This window comes from Anopheles merus, chromosome 2L, assembly GCF_017562075.2.
Source record: "Anopheles merus strain MAF chromosome 2L, AmerM5.1, whole genome shotgun sequence".
NCBI lineage: Eukaryota > Metazoa > Arthropoda > Insecta > Diptera > Culicidae > Anopheles > Anopheles merus.
The window spans coordinates 39,927,761-39,943,335 of NC_054083.1; the positions used below are offsets into that span (position 1 = coordinate 39,927,761).

Genomic DNA, 15,575 nt, shown 5'->3' on the forward strand with positions numbered 1-15,575 from the left:
GAAACCTCTCTTATTTGATCATTTTTCACAGTCCCTTGATTTCCAGTACATTTTTGTCCCTCTAATTTGTGTATGGTGTTGCCATGGTTATTGAAAGATGTATGCTAAAATTGGCGATTCTGTTCGCAGTTTCCTATAGCAACAGTTAAGGCTGCATACTAAATGTTCTATTTCTTTCTAGTTTGTATGGACCTTTCATTCACTTTCAACCTCTGTAATTTGAAAAGCCCTCTTATTCGACAGTCCCATCGCCTCTCAAATAAGAGAGAGTTGACTGTATTATCTGTCTTGCTCTTGGTAGCTAAGAATTCGGGTAATTCAATGTTGAAGAAAAATTGTTTTGTATATATTTTAAACAAACACTCTTTGAATGTTAGTTTAAGAAATTAAGTAATTGTAGGAAGCAAATTCAACACCAACAGAAACATTAATGTATATTCAGTGTAAGCAGCCATGGCTATGTTTCGTTGACTTATTTTCAGAAAAGAAACGAAAATTTCCATTCCAGATCACATTTCAACAATGTAGCCATCGCACGCCTCATCTTGCCGGTTCAGTTGACGCATCCCGGGACCGCTCTTTTCGACAATTATAAATGACACTCGCATACCAGAAACCGAACACCGTTCGCTTCTCTCGCGGCTGCCGTCAGGACATCGAGGCATCAAGTGCAAAGCCGCACACCGCAAACAACAAGCATGACATTGGGAGCACCAAAACCCAAACCGACACCTTTGATGCTCGATTTCATCATGTGTTGAAAAATGGACCGCTTTGATCGGGACAAATTAATGTGCTGCCCCGTACGACCAACGGACACCAGTTCCACGGAAAACCGCGTAAAAGAAAGGGTTTTGTGCCGGTAACGCTTTTGTGCCGGTTGCTAGCCCGAAACCTCAAAAGTTGCCGTAAAAATATCACACTTTGCTGCAAAACCGATAAGTCGCCGGTGCTGGGCAGTGTCAGCGGTGTCAGCGTACAGGCACGCCGGATTAGTGATTTGATTATGCGTACGTGAAGCGATAAATGCTGCCTTCAAGTGTACTGTGTAAGTTTGATTCGCTTGTCGTGCAGTTTTGTTGTTTTGCTGTGTGAGTGCTATTTTTAATACGCTTCTTTCTTCGAAGAATGGGCAGGGGACGCGTTTTTTACAGCTTCTGCTGAAACAGCTGAGCCATCTTTTATGCTGCCTGCATGTATATTTTGTCATGTCAAAATAAAAGCTCTTTCTTTTTGTTTTAATTCGAGCTGTTGGCGTGAGAATGTCCGCAAATGGGATGTATGAACAGTAGCGCCAAGTTCATGCGCTGCTCACGTAATAATGCTGCTCCACCCTCCCCTTGCAGCATCAATCAAAGGTCGTCCTTCGCAGGGTGTGTGATCGGGCGGCAAAGCAACCCGGGAATGTTGAAAATTGAGCTAATTACTCGCTGATGCTCATTTGCAAGATCCTAACAAGCAGCATTAGCAGCAACAAAATCAACACATTTGGGATGGCCGAAAAAAAAAGAATTTAAAGCATAATGGAAAGTGTGCATGATGTGTGCTATTAATAAAAGGCAAATATTAATAAGCCACCGTCGCAGCAGGCAGACGGCATTCGCAAAGGTAACCCCTGACGCTGTTGTAGCTGTTGTTGATGTTGATCCTGTGCCATAAGGTGAACCTTAACCGATCGCCGCCCCTTCACCCGCCAAAGCATTCCGTTCCGAAGTAGCCGACGTACGCAGCAGCGGCGTTTTCTGGTTGACAATATTTTTAGTACGACGCGATGGTGGCGATCGCGCTAACAAGAACAATGTAAAATGTCGCTTTAATAATAGCGCATCGGCTTAGAATTAAAAGCTGCTCCGCCATGGTTGCAAAATTCGATGCGAAAACGTGCGCACAGCAGTGCTGGGGACGGGTTGGACGAGCATTGCGGAAGTGGCCACTTGCGGAGGGGTTGAAGGTGTCATGGCGTCTAGGTAGGTGAGGGTGGGATGGGAACGGGCGGGCATTATGGGATTATATAACCGAAGGCGGCACCCGAGCCAGTAAATTTATCGGTCAAAGGCTTTGACGTACTGCCGTGCTGATGGGTCATTTCGTTATGTTTTGTAAATCTGGTTTCAGGTGGCTTCGCATTCGGTAGAGTCAGATTTTTGAATGTTTCTATCTATAGTATCTTCTACATACATTTAGGACGTTTTATTGAAATAAGAACACAATTTGCCTTTTTTAATTTACATTATTCATGTTCATGTTTTATTTTGTTTGTATTGATTAAAAGTTGACGTGCTGGATGAGTTTTATTCCATGCTATGTAATGAATGATAATTACAAATAATTATTACACCATTAACATGAGTGATGCAAGTCTATTCGCTTCAGTTAGCTGTTATTTCATTTATGATAAACGAGAAATTAAATAAAATGTTTGAAACAATCAGAAATTTGACTTTGTGTTATTTTACGCACTATTAAGTCTCAAGACCGATGCATCTATGTACTTTTAAGAATTTGTTTCTCATGTTTTGCGTATACAATAAATTCCGTGGAGTAGTTTACCGTAATTTGATTAAATTAAAATGAGTTTTTTTAACTCGTGTCGTATGACTTCACGACTTCACTAAGATCGTGTGTTCGTGTGATCATGATCTAATTATTATTATTATTATTATTATTATTAAAATTTATTTACGTTATCGGGCAGTATATTCTTAATTAGAGAACAACTCAAACATAAATAACACTAGACCTTAAATTTACGTCTGACGAAGGCGAGAAACAGGGATATGAAAATCTGCAGATGATTCAAGTCTATTGTAACTGACACACATTTTAATTCAGGGGTCGTTAGCGCCAAATCAATAAGATCTAAATGGGAATAAAGGCCTACTTCTAAGATCCCTAGTAGGTGCAGAAAAGCTGATCAGATTTAATATTTCAAGTGAATCAATAAGCCCATTTGATAAATTATGCATGAAAATACATTGCGCATTCTTTCTCCTGTGTTCTAAAGTTTCGAGACCAAATAACTGACACCTGACATGGTACGGGGGGCGTATCATTTGGTTCGACCAAGGAAGACGATAAAGCATAGCGCGTGTCACCTTTTTCTGAACTTTTTCTATCATATCAATATAGGTCACTTGGTCACTAATGCCATAGATATAGACTAGTGATGGGTAAATGTGTCACAAATCCGGAGTCGACAATTTCGAAACCGACTCCGGGAGGAGTCGTCCGGAATTGCTCGGAGCCGTTCAGAGTCGTTCGGAGTCATCCGGAGTTGTCGAGAGTCGCGCGGAGTTAGCCGGAGTCTGCCTTTGACACAAAGGCCTGTATACGAAATGCACGCGCAAAGTGAAAGACAAAAAAACCCAGGAAATAAGATGGCTGATCACAAGCATATACCAAAAGACTCCGACTCCGGTCGACTCTGGGCGACTCCAACTTTGAACGATTTAGGGCGACTTGAGACGACTCTGGACGGCTCCGACTCTGGAGGACCATGACTCCGGACGATACTCCGGTCAGAACGAGTGGTACTACTAACTAACAAGAACCGGAGTCGTGAGTGCGCTCTATACAGAGAACATCACTATTGGCATCGTTTCGCGGTTATCTGCATGATCTGTTGAGTTATCAGTAATATTAATAGATTTGTTGTTTTTAATTTTTATGTGCATTGATATAATTTTAGCTACAATTTTTAAATATAATTTCAACACAGGTAATTGTGTGAAAGAAATACAATTTTAATTAACTACTTCTATATTTATGATTTAAAATAGATCTCACTGATTATTTGATGATATCCGTTAATATATAATTTCCGTTAATAACAATAGATATTAACATATTTTCCATACTTTGCAACAATCACAATTCATTACTATTTTCGTCCTACGGCCATAAATAGTCCGCGCGGCACATGTAAAACAAAACACAGCCAAAAAAGAAACTATTTCAACTCATTAATTATAACTCTTCTCCGTCCATCCGTCTACCGATCCTCCTCGAGGATGCAACTGATGCGCCCTGCTCTTGTTTTGCTGTGGCTTCCTTTTTTTTGTTTTGGCAACCTCACGATGCAACTTATGTAACGCCGAAACGAAGGAGGATCCGCAAACCCGTCGTTGTTGTTGTTGCTGCTGCTGTTTGGCGTCGCTTTCTCCCGCGCGCGTCACATTGTCATCGTTCAGAAAGACGGCAGAGACGGTTCGGTTGATATTTCATGCAGCCGGTCTGGCACATTGTACGCGCACGCGGCCAAAAGGGCAACTCGCGGCCCTTTTGGGTAGACTTGTTGCATAGAACGATTATCGCGAAGGTTCGTCTAACGACTTGCACAAGTGGCTTAACCAGAACTGCCGCGCTCCGCACGGCGGAATGTTCCACAAGCCGATCTACCCATTTCCTGGTTCCAACCATTAGCGCGAAGCAGCTGTTTTGATTTTGTACCACAAACAGGGGGGAACGAAGCAACCGAAACGAAACACACGTGACACAGGCGGTGGTAGGGAAAGGGCACACAAATAAACTATTAAATTTGTATAAAAAATAAAGCCTCAGAAAGAACCAAACACACAACGGCAAGCTTTTATTTACAGTTGCAAAAATGGAAAGAAAAAAACCCACAACTGCCACAGCTGCTGACGAAAGTCGGGACCCCACCCTATGCTGATGATTGTCTTTGTCACCATCACCAGCGTTTGCTTCCTTCTTTCTGCTAGCGGTAGTTAAATCAAACAAGCTTTAAATCGTCAAATAAATATGCCCAACACCATGCTGGAAGCATCATTTACGACGTGCAAAATGGTCGGCGAGAGAGTTAAGATAACAGTGCACAATTAACAGCCATCCTCCCGATTTGCATTCGATGTTAGAGCAGCATAAACAAGAGAGCTGTTAGCAGCAGCAACAAAAAAAAAAAAGGCAAAGGTAAACAACAGACACGCCAACCGACCGTGCACCGTGCATACATTACGCAATGGAATTATTGCACATTTGTCGATCATAACTGACCACCACCGCGTGCTGTGTGCTGCGGGTCGGTAGCGCAGCCCTTGGGGTCGTTTGATCACAATAAACCTGCACCGTCTTGACTGTGTGTATGTGTGTGCGCGCGCTCGCGCGAGATGCACACTGGAGAAATTGCAACGAGATGCTGCAGCCGGCCGCCTGCACACGTGCACCGTTCGAGGCGGGTTTGATTGTTGTCTTTCATTTCTGGTTTCCACCTCTACGGCCGTGTGCAAGGTAGGGTCGGTGTGGGTCGGTTTTTTTTCGCGTATGGTGAATTCCATCATCCACTCCATGTGCTGGCTGTGGTGTGATGGTGCCCAAACCATCAGTTCGGTCAGTGGGTTTTCAGTCGCGTTTGGAGCCGCTTCGCTTGGTAATTCGTACCGTGCGGGCAAGTGAGTGAGTCAGACGGACTGCCAAAAAAAGGGGGAAAAAATACAAAATCGAGAACAGTGAATTCACATCTTATAAATATTATTATTTCTGGAATAAAACAAGGAACAGAAATCAACACAATATGGTACACTATTGTCCGTTTTTCCGGGTTTGCTGTTTAGAGTGAAGGATTTATGTGTGTGTGTTCTCTACTCCCCCCTTTGGGTGATCGTTCCATATCAAGAGTGGATGTTTTGGAGGTGTGAAACATTTGGCTGTTGTTTAAAAACTTGCGTGTGACTCCCAGCAAACCTCCCATCCACTGCTCGCCCACCGATTGCAACTCTGAATTTGCCGCGACGTCGTGTACGGTTGTGGCGCGTGTGCGAGTGCTGCTAGCTTGTTGCGGTAGCGCCGGGAAACGATGAAAACACTGCAGCGGATTGTTTTGATTGTGCAGCGAGTTTTGATTACGGTCGGCGTGTTCTTGGCGGCCGCCGTCTTAATACACTTTACCGCCATCGATCCGAGTAAGTATGGGAGTTTTTTTTATTGGGGAGAGACAGACAAGACAAATATAAAGTGATTGTTGAAGAGGTGAAATTAGTGTGCAAGTGTGCTGGCTGCATACAGTTATGTTTATGGTAAAAAAAGCTCAACTATATGAATAATTGCCTCGATAGAATTCGTTGTCGCTGAAGTGTTAAAGTCTTATTTTGCTTTGTTTATTGTTTTTGAGTAATTCAGTAAGGCCAAGGTATTCGATCTTTCTTCAAACTGTGCCCTAGAGGTCTAATCAAAGACATTCTGGGATCACACACGATCGCATGTGGATCACATATCTAGTGTTCAGTTTTTTATGGTATTATTTGTCTTTCAACGGTGTTGGAATGATTGCAGTTGGAATAGACTTGGATTCTTCAATATTTGCTTTCCAGACGAGCTCATAGCTCATGGTCATTGCGAAAAAATAAATGCGTGCAGGAATGTTTTAAGGCCTGCGTTCAACTTTTATTAATGCTTTCTCAGTTGTCATGACAAAATAGTTTGAGTAAAGCTTTTGCATCATGTTGATCCAGAAAAAATGTCGATGAGAAGCGGCTGGGGAATGTTGGATCGCTTTAAAGAATTGTGAATTCTACCGAAATTCGCCTGAAATGATCGCATTGATTATTGGCGTCATTGCTTGCCGCTGCGAAGCCACTGAACGTGATTTCTGATTCCTGACATCTTTGTTCATGTTTCTCATGTACTATTCCACTGTTTAGCCGGTTGCATCGACCTCTGCTGCTGAAACGATGTTACCACTTGTCCTTCGGTCGTCAGCTCGGTTCAGCATCCTTTGGAAAATGGAAAACGTCGGCAAAACGTGTCTAATAGTACCAAAAAGTTGTAGTTGCCAGAACAGGCTTATACGAAGTCCACAAACGGACCCACGGAGTCCGTTCTAGACGCTACGGGATGCAGTTTTTTGATCGCGCATGCATCTAAACACAGTTGATTTTCTTTTTTGGCCATCACGATTAGAGTTCGGCTGATAAAGATGTAAAATTTTGGGATACTATTATTGAAAGGGCAATTAACGTTTCGTTAGTGCGGGAGTAGCTAAACTCATGAAAAATCAACAAAATTTGTTACTTTTTTTTAATCCAAAAGTTGGTCAGCAGCTTGGAACAAGTCAAATAACTCTGTGTAAGATCATCGTCTGTACTACCCAAAAGAACTAATAAAACAAGAGATAGAAGAAGAATGTTAAGACGAGGTAGCTCAAACAATTGCCCTCCTCACCTAAAATCCTCACCTAAAGTTAGTGATTAGATTCTATCGACGTTAGCTCTAAAAACGAGAAGCAGAGTATCCCAAAATGTTCCTCTGAATTTTTGTGTCTATGAATTTCAGTTCAGCGCCAGTGCTATATCAGTGCCATACACCGTACCGTATGAAATCGGCACTACATTACGGTGATCGTGCGAATCATCCCGTTCGCGAAATAGCTCGAAACAAATGATTTTCCCCGTTTGCGGTGGATGCAACCGAGTTCCTACCATGGCTCGGCTTAAAAATAATTTCCAATAAAAACTTTTAATTGCTAAGAATTTTTGGCCTTTTCGACCTCCCCATACTGCCTCCCCCCACGTATTAGGGTCGCAGACTAGGACGATGTTTGCTGCTGCTGCTGCTGCTGCTGCATCACTCGAGAACGACCTAGCCATAAATATTATAATTCAACCAGATTTTGACACATTGCTTCCTAGCGCCGCTAGCCTAGAGCCGGCCGTAGCTAATGCATTGGATGTTTTCTGTGTTTTATTTGGTTTGCGCCGAAAGAGTTCAAAAGCATCGCAAACGTACCAAGGAGACGAGATCTTCTCAAAAAGGTCAGTTTCTGAAGAAACAAGAAGCCCCAGCCGGATTATAACAATATCCTCTGCCAGTGAACACTTTTGCTGTAATGTCCGCAAACGGTGGTAATAAAACCTGCGACGACATTACCCCGTGGGTCGCTCTCTTGCCGGTATCATCGTATCAAACGGTCCTGCTAGCCTGCTAGGAGCTCAGCTGTTCGTGGGGGTTTGAAGGTTAAACATAGCCACGGGTAGACACGCTGCAGCTACGGCGCACTTTGAAAGTGAAACAAGTGCAACACCGGCTTCCGTTTTCCAATTGAGTAATTTACGGGCGTTGGTCACCATCTTGGATGGGTGCTAAAATATGGGCAAAATCCCAAAAAGCCGTGAAGAAATATCCATTCCAACAGTGACCAAAAAAAAAGGAGGACGAATCGCGTTCTTCAAATCACTTCCAACGCTCGCGGGACGGAATGAAGGCCGCTAGCCAAAAATCTCGTTTCGTCACGATTTATTCTTCGCCGATCAACCGGCGGGTCGCCGGCAGTATCCCGACGGTTGGCGACCCCTCCCCCCCTCCCCCCCCATCAAACCGTGGCCCAACAACCGGTTGTCGCACTGCACGAATTATGTTTTCTTCGAATGCTTAAAAATATCATTAAATGTGGTGAAAATTCGATTCCTTTTCTCTCGCTCGCTCCCGGTGATTTTCTTTCTCTCTTTTTCCCTCTGCCGTACCCGATCGACCCCCGATGGAAACGGCCATTACGACGGCTTTGTCAACTTTTTTGGCCGTGCGGATGGATGGATGGATAGATGGATGTTGAGGTCGTGCCGTCGCCGACGAGTTCGGCACCGAACGACCCGCTTCTCCGTCCAACTGCCAAGCACGGGAAAACACAATACATACAACCGTGTGCGATTTTTGGTTCAAGATGACAGTCTTTGGGTGTGTGTGTGTGTGTGTGTGTGTGTGTGTGTGTGTGTGTGTTTGTGTCCGGTACCTAAAGATTCGTGGTAAGCGAGTGCCTGGTGTGTCCACGGACCCGGTCTGTCCAACAGCACCACCAGGGAGGACATCTATTTTTGCGCGTTCAACCTGCCACCGCCTGTGTGTCCCACCGATCAAATCCCCCCACTGTGTGGTCCTCTCTCTCTCTTTCTCTCTCTCTCTCTGTCAGGGCGACGGAAAATCTCGCACGGTGACGGTTGCGGCATGGTAATAAGTGTCAGGCAAAATTTATCTAGCCAGCCAGCTTCTTGCTGAGCGTGCGAAGGATCGCACACAAACGATCACGCAGTGCGTTGGGTCCGGGACGGTGTCGTAGGGGCCTATTCTTTTGCTTCAGTATGCCCGGATTGGCTGGCAGAGCGTATGCGACCGGACCCCGGGGAGGGCTAACCAGCTGCCCAGATCCGGACAGAACCGCCGAGGCCACTGATTGGGACTGAGCGCGCACACACACACACTCTGCCCGGCCCCGGCCCTAGACCGGAAGCATCAGAAGTACGCTCGGTTTGTCCCGCCCCCCGGTGCGCGGTGGAGAGTTCGGACAAGAAAAAAGGGGTCCATGTATGTGTGTGTGTGCGGTGTAGTAAAACAAAAACAACCAGTCCCGCTTAATGTGTTACATCGTTTGATCGAAATTGTGTCACTAATCGAAATCAACAGTGTAGCAGCGTCTTTAAGGGGGATCTTTAGGCGATGTGTCGTTTGTTTCTTTTTTCTCTTTGCGATCTTGCCGCTAGGAGGATTGTAAAGTACGCTGACAAGAACATGGGTTGGATGGGTTACAGGTCGTATTTTCAGGGAGCCACAAAATGCAGACGGAAGAAATGAAGCTAAAGAAGACATTTTAGCGGTTGCACAACGGAATGCTTTTTTCGGTTTAATTTTATTAGAATGGTGTACAAGGGACATGGGAAAATTTTTAATTGCTGAATTCTTATTGCTTTCAAGTATCTCTTTGATGAACACAAGCAATTTATGTTTCATTGTTTGATTGTGGTTATTTTTTTATCTCAAGTTATATTTTTGAATGCTAAAATGATCACTTTCTTTGTATTTATATTAATTTATATGAACTTTTCTCATTATTTCAGCATCGTTTTCAAAAGAATTTTTGTTTGTTTTAGAATTTTAACATGATAGAGAGACATATGTAGGGCTTCATTGCTAATACTTAGAGCTTTATATAATTTTACAATTTTACAAAATATTTTTATTTCTTACTTACTTATCTCTTCATTGATTTTGAACATCTTTTATATAAATCATATCGATAAAAACGATCAAAAATATCACAATCACTACAAAATAATTAAACGAAGTTATAGATTTATTTAATTTAATATAAAATAAATTGGCAGAACAATTCGTTTTTTGGGTGCAGGTTTGGACCACTGACAACCTACCAAACGTTGCATCCTTCAATGTCCTTTCCCTAATCACGTGAACATTGCTCGCGGTCAAAACTGCATTCTTTCTGTGTACATACGTCATTCAAATTGTTGCAACTGTTGCCTTGAATCCCGTTACCGACCACAAATCCCTCAAAACCCTTCAAACGATTTAAAGTTCATCTTTTCAACGTATTTCAACGCTACAAAACAAGGCTTGCCCGAAACCATGTTCGTTGACGTGCGGTCTCGTGTCCTTTTTGGCTTGTGCAACGTCCGTCTAGAAAGGGACAACAATTAATTAGCCCCAGCGTTGCCCAGTACAAAGTGTAAAGTTTGCAACGCCACCGATTGCGACAATTCAGCCAACCTTAAAGGTTAAGCCGACGTTCCGTCCTCGGCGTGCGATTCGGACGGGCGTGGATCGGTTTTTTTTTGTGGGGGTAAAAGATGGGACCGGATTTACGCCACTGATGTCTAATTAGCTCGAAATTATGTCCACCTGCAGAGCCTGCGCTATGTTTGGGAATAAAAAAAGGGCTGAGAAACGCATTATGCTGGGTTGCAAGGGAAAAATGGATTCCGTTGGATATAGAAAGTGTAGAATGATCGTGTGACATTTTTCCGCTTCTTTGGAATGGTGTAAAGATGCCAACATGTGTAGTTTGTTGAAAGGTTGAAGGAAAAAAAGGCGGCTTGAAATGAATGGATCAAATTTCCGTGCGTTTGAAAACCGAACCATCGACCTGGCAGTCATCTTGGCTCCGATCTGCGCTGGTAGGTTTAATGGAGAGGGGTTAGAGTATATTTATAACAGCAAGTCAATTCTTGTTTCTGGCGAATCGAAGAACATTGCAAACGATTCCCGGTGGAAAGTGCAACGGGGTCAAGCGTCTTTTTGACAATTGGTTGTTTGTTAGGTGCTAAGGAAATATTAATTTCAATCCTCTTTCTCATGCGGGTTTCTTACTTCTCTTTTTTCAGCGGAACGTGCCGTTTCGTGCGACCGGGTTTGCAACCGTGCCGACTGGCCCCGGATCTGCCGGTACGAGCTGGTGGTGGAAAAACGCACCTTTCGCCCTGGCAGGTAGGTTATGCAACGCTTGCACCCTCCGAGCAGGGATTAATCAACATCATCGCACGCTCATAAATCTATATTTACCTAACGCTTCAACACGGTGGTGGCTTACTGCTGTTGCTTATTTGTGCTTCAGGGATGAATGGCAGGCTGTATGCAGGTTTTGTCTGTCGAGTTGGTTGTAGAGGGGGAGCGAAAAGGACTTCAAGTACTGAAAAATGAGTTTGCTGAGGAGATGTTTTGATGTTGATGATGATGATGCTGATGAAAGAGATGAGAAAGTAACTTACCAAACATGTTGATAAAATAAAAAGAAAAAATAGTAAAGGTAATTGCTAAAGACAAATATGAAGCAGTTAAACAAACACATATAAAACACATGGAAAATATAGAAAAATATAAAACAACAGTAGGATAGGATATTAATGAAATTATGGATAAAAAGATTCATCCCTGAAGCACAAATAAGCAACAGCAGTAAGCCACCTTAAATACAATCTTAAATAAAGCAAAAAAAGGTAAAATAGAGCAAAACAAACCAAACAAAACAAAACAGACTTTAACCAAAAATAAAAGAGATACAAAGAATAACAAAACAAACAAGTAAACAAGCGACTGGAGAAAATATTAAAAAAGCAACGAACGAAGTCAAGAATATAAATACACATCGGAAGTAATAGTTTTAAATTAGATAATAAAACCAGTTAAAAGAAAAGGAAAAAATATAAATAACGAATGTGTGATTAAAAAATGGAACAGATTATAATGAAAAGAAAACTTAATTATGTGGGTTGAAATGAATAACTTTTGCAACCTAGGGTAAATGTACCAATAGTGGTGCAATTTGTGGCGGTACAGATCTATTTTAATGGATTTAAAGTGTCAGGAAGGACAATTTCTGAATATTTTAACACATAACAGTTGGAATATGTTTTATCTTCGCAATCACAACTATTTTTACCATGAAACACATCAAATTTTCGAAAAAAAAAAACATATTTTTGTGAATGCTTCGTTGTACCTATAATGGTGGTATGGTTCCTATAGTCATCCTATTGTGTTCCTATAGTGGTGGTAAACAAGGATGCCTCAAAACAGTGTATCATATCAATATAACTTAGTTTTGAAGCTGTTTTCGTATCAATGTTGATACCTTTTACAAAATCAATGGATTTTTTGGTCACTAAGAAACGGAATGACCCCATTTCATTTTTAAATCCTTTGTAAAAGGCTAGAAAACATTTCACACTATCGTAGATAACTTAACTACTGTTAATTTATCGTATGAGACGCATTTTAGTGCAATACCACCACTATTGGTACTAGCACCACTATAAGTACGTTTACCCTAGTATTTGCTTGATTTTCTCCAATTATTTATAGAGAATCCCACTATTTTGATTGCAAGCGCTACAAAGCATGTCACAATAATTAGCCATCCATCATCCTGCAATGTACTACGTAGAACCGCACCGAAAACAATTCAATGTTTCAAGCGCTTATTAAAATGCCTAACCCTGTTTTGAAATATTGACAAATAACTCACTCTAATGCGCTTCTAAAGCACCGCGTTCCTCAAAGCGGCTAAGTAGCTAGCGCTACTCGTCCATAAATCGTTCAAGTGTGTCATCAAAGACTCAGCACGGCTACGAACCATTCGCTTTTTTCGGGTTTAGTTTATCTCCCGCCGATAAACTATTTTCTACTGACGGGTTTTCAACGCTCTCGCTTTAACTCGGTCCTCTTCTTTCATCGTCAGCACTCCCAGCGCCGACAACGTCACGCTGACCGGTGGGAGCCATTCCACCGAGCAGCCCATCATCGTCAGCTACTATACCGTCAATGGGCGGTACGTCGGGCCCACGCTGACCGTGTGCGAAAATGACTTCCTGGTAGTGGACGTCGAAAATCGGATCCCCGGCGAGAGCATTACACTGCACTGGACGGGGCAAAGTCAGCGCCGGACACCGTTCATGGATGGGGTGCCGATGTGAGTTCACCGAATGAAGGGAAAGGGAGCGATAAATCACGCACCTTTACTCGTTCATGATCGATAGTGTTGTGGTAACGTGTCTGTGCAGAAAGATTTCTCACTGGGAAAAACGATTGATTTATCTGATAGGAATTGTTTTTTCCCATCTCTTGTGGAGATAACACTTTCGTGCACTTGCTAGGCGAACTAATTTATCAATCATTAATACAATTTCCCCGTTTGCAGGATAACGCAATGTCCGATTGCAAGCTTCACTCGGTTCCAGTACAAATTCCAGGCGGACAGGGCTGGCACACATCTGTACCATGGCTTTGCCGGCGCGGAGCGTACCCAAGGGCTTCTCGGAGCGTTTGTCGTTCGTTCGGCGTACGAACAAAGGCAGTCACCCGTTCTCAGTGCGCTCCACAACGATCCCGTGTGGCTGGTAACTGAGCTGAACGGTATGCTGGGTGTCAATGGTCAGCGAGACTGGACGCAAACACTGAACGGAACGCTCAACCTTCGCGTTCGGCTCATCTACGCAGTGGCTCACTGTCAGCATTGGCTCGAGCTGGAACACCACCGTCTGCATGTGCTGGCCCTCGATGGGAATGTGCTGGACCACAACTCAACCCCTTCAGTCAGTCGCATCCTGCTACACGACGGTGTCCGGATGGATGTGGCGCTCACCCGCCTGGCAGGGGACAAAATTAAGCGCGATTATGAAATTCGCTTTACACCGCACGAAACGACGAGTTCCTGTGGCCGGGCCGTGTTTCGCCTGCACTACGACGCCGATCGAGCGGCTGCAAACGATGCTGAAAGTATTAAATATAATTTAATCACACCTCCACCCCGTCCATCCGAAGAGCTGCAGCTCGACCTAACCGGGAAGGCGTGCGGTGAAACGATGCTGTGCCCGCAGGACCTGCCCGGTGGACGGGATCAGCTTCCAAAGGATCTGCAGCGCGGGTACGACACGCGGCTCGAGTTTACGATCGGCAGCCGCCAGCAAGCCGGCACAGGACCGTTCGGAGGTACGCAAAAACCCGCAGCAGCAGCAGCGTTGTTGCGCGATGCGCTTGCAAGGCGGATGAGATAATAATAATTATTCCGACGCCGCCCGAAAATGTCGTCGTTTTCTGTTGTTTTCGGTCCGGCTGCTGACCCTCTCTTGGTCTCTCCCCCTGCCTAACAGAACCGACCCACGAGACGGTGCGCTCCGTGAACGGGTTCACCTTTGCCTTTCCGCCGGTGCTGATGGTGCGCGAACCGCTGGCGAACGGTGCGCTGGGGGCCCACTGTTGCGGTGGCCAACGGCCGCTGCCAAGAAGCTGTCAGCCGCTGACGGCCCGGTGCGAGTGTGTGCACGTCGAGCACATCGAAGCAGGTCATCGGGTGGAAATGGTCCTAATTAATGCCGGTAAGTTCACTCCCGTCGGCCCTCTCGTGCCAAGCTCTGCGGGCCGCATAACCCTTTTTCCCCGGTTGCCTTCCTTTTCCCAAATAGATGCTGCGGTCGATTACGTGTATCACCTTCACGGGCAGAGCGTGTTCGTGGTGGCGCTGGCAACGGCAGGACGGCCCGGGACGGCACTCGGGGCGTTGAGTGGACAGGCGGGGCAGAGGATTAGCGCCCCGCTGCAGCGAGACACAATCGTTGTGCGGCGCGGCTCGACCGTGGCCGTGCGGTTCGTTGCCAACCATGCTGGACTTTGGTTGCTGCGCGACATCGGCTCACCGGGCTGGTCCCGCGGGCTCGACGTGTTGCTGAGCGTGGGAACGCCTCAGCCGGACATTCCGGGCAACTTTCCCGCCTGTAGGCACTTTGCGGGACCGAGGTACTTTTTAATTTAAGCTGGTGGCGGTGGTAGTAGTTGGCTTTTGCGATCGTTCCTATGTGTGATACTGGAGAGTGGTGAAGAAACGGGGAAGCGCTTGTTGTAATTTTATGCATCAAAAATAAAGGAGTGATGGTAGTTTTTAAAGCAAAAAACAACCGAAAAGCAATCACTTTGTTCAATCATTTGCGTTCTGAAGCTTTGAAATTGACAGACTGTTGAAATGAATCGCTAAACTCCGAATAAAAACTAGCCAAAATGGAAAGCGCCTAAAGGTATGCAATGAGATGGTTCGTTTTATTTTTATTTTTGCAGCCGTCATTATTTGAATTGGTTTAGATTGCATTTTTTTATTGAAACAACTTAAATACTAAAACATCAAATACTGAAATACATGTTGTTAATAAAAAGGTAATAGAAAAGCTAACAAAACCTGTTCAAGAATCAATTTTCAAGCACACTTTAGCAAACATTAGGCCATCAGGTAATATGTTTTGAAGCCACAAATGGCTAATTAGTATGAAATGGATAACAATAACAAAAGTATT

At 44.2% G+C, this 15,575-nt stretch overlaps 1 protein-coding gene across 1 annotated transcript; it reads left to right on the forward strand.

Moving 5' to 3' along the window:
- Positions 1–5,428: 5,428 nt before the first annotated feature.
- LOC121593053 (putative laccase-11) lies at positions 5,429–15,174 on the forward strand. The gene is made up of 6 exons (XM_041915092.1): positions 5,429–5,918; positions 11,121–11,223; positions 12,974–13,204; positions 13,433–14,223; positions 14,385–14,609; positions 14,697–15,174. The coding sequence occupies exons 1-6, from the start codon at positions 5,813–5,815 to the stop codon at positions 15,041–15,043; spliced, it is 1,803 nt and encodes a 600-aa protein (XP_041771026.1). The 5' UTR covers positions 5,429–5,812; the 3' UTR covers positions 15,044–15,174.
- Positions 15,175–15,575: the final 401 nt, after the last annotated feature.

Excerpts from the sequence above, each read along its gene's own strand:
- LOC121593053 (XM_041915092.1), top strand. The coding sequence starts at position 5,813 with ATGAAAACACTGCAGCGGATTGTTTTGATTGTGCAGCGAGTTTTGATT. Across the intron at positions 5,919-11,120 it reads CTTTACCGCCATCGATCCGA|CGGAACGTGCCGTTTCGTGC; the intron begins GTAAGTATGGGA and ends CTCTTTTTTCAG. Across the intron at positions 11,224-12,973 it reads CGCACCTTTCGCCCTGGCAG|CACTCCCAGCGCCGACAACG; the intron begins GTAGGTTATGCA and ends TTTCATCGTCAG.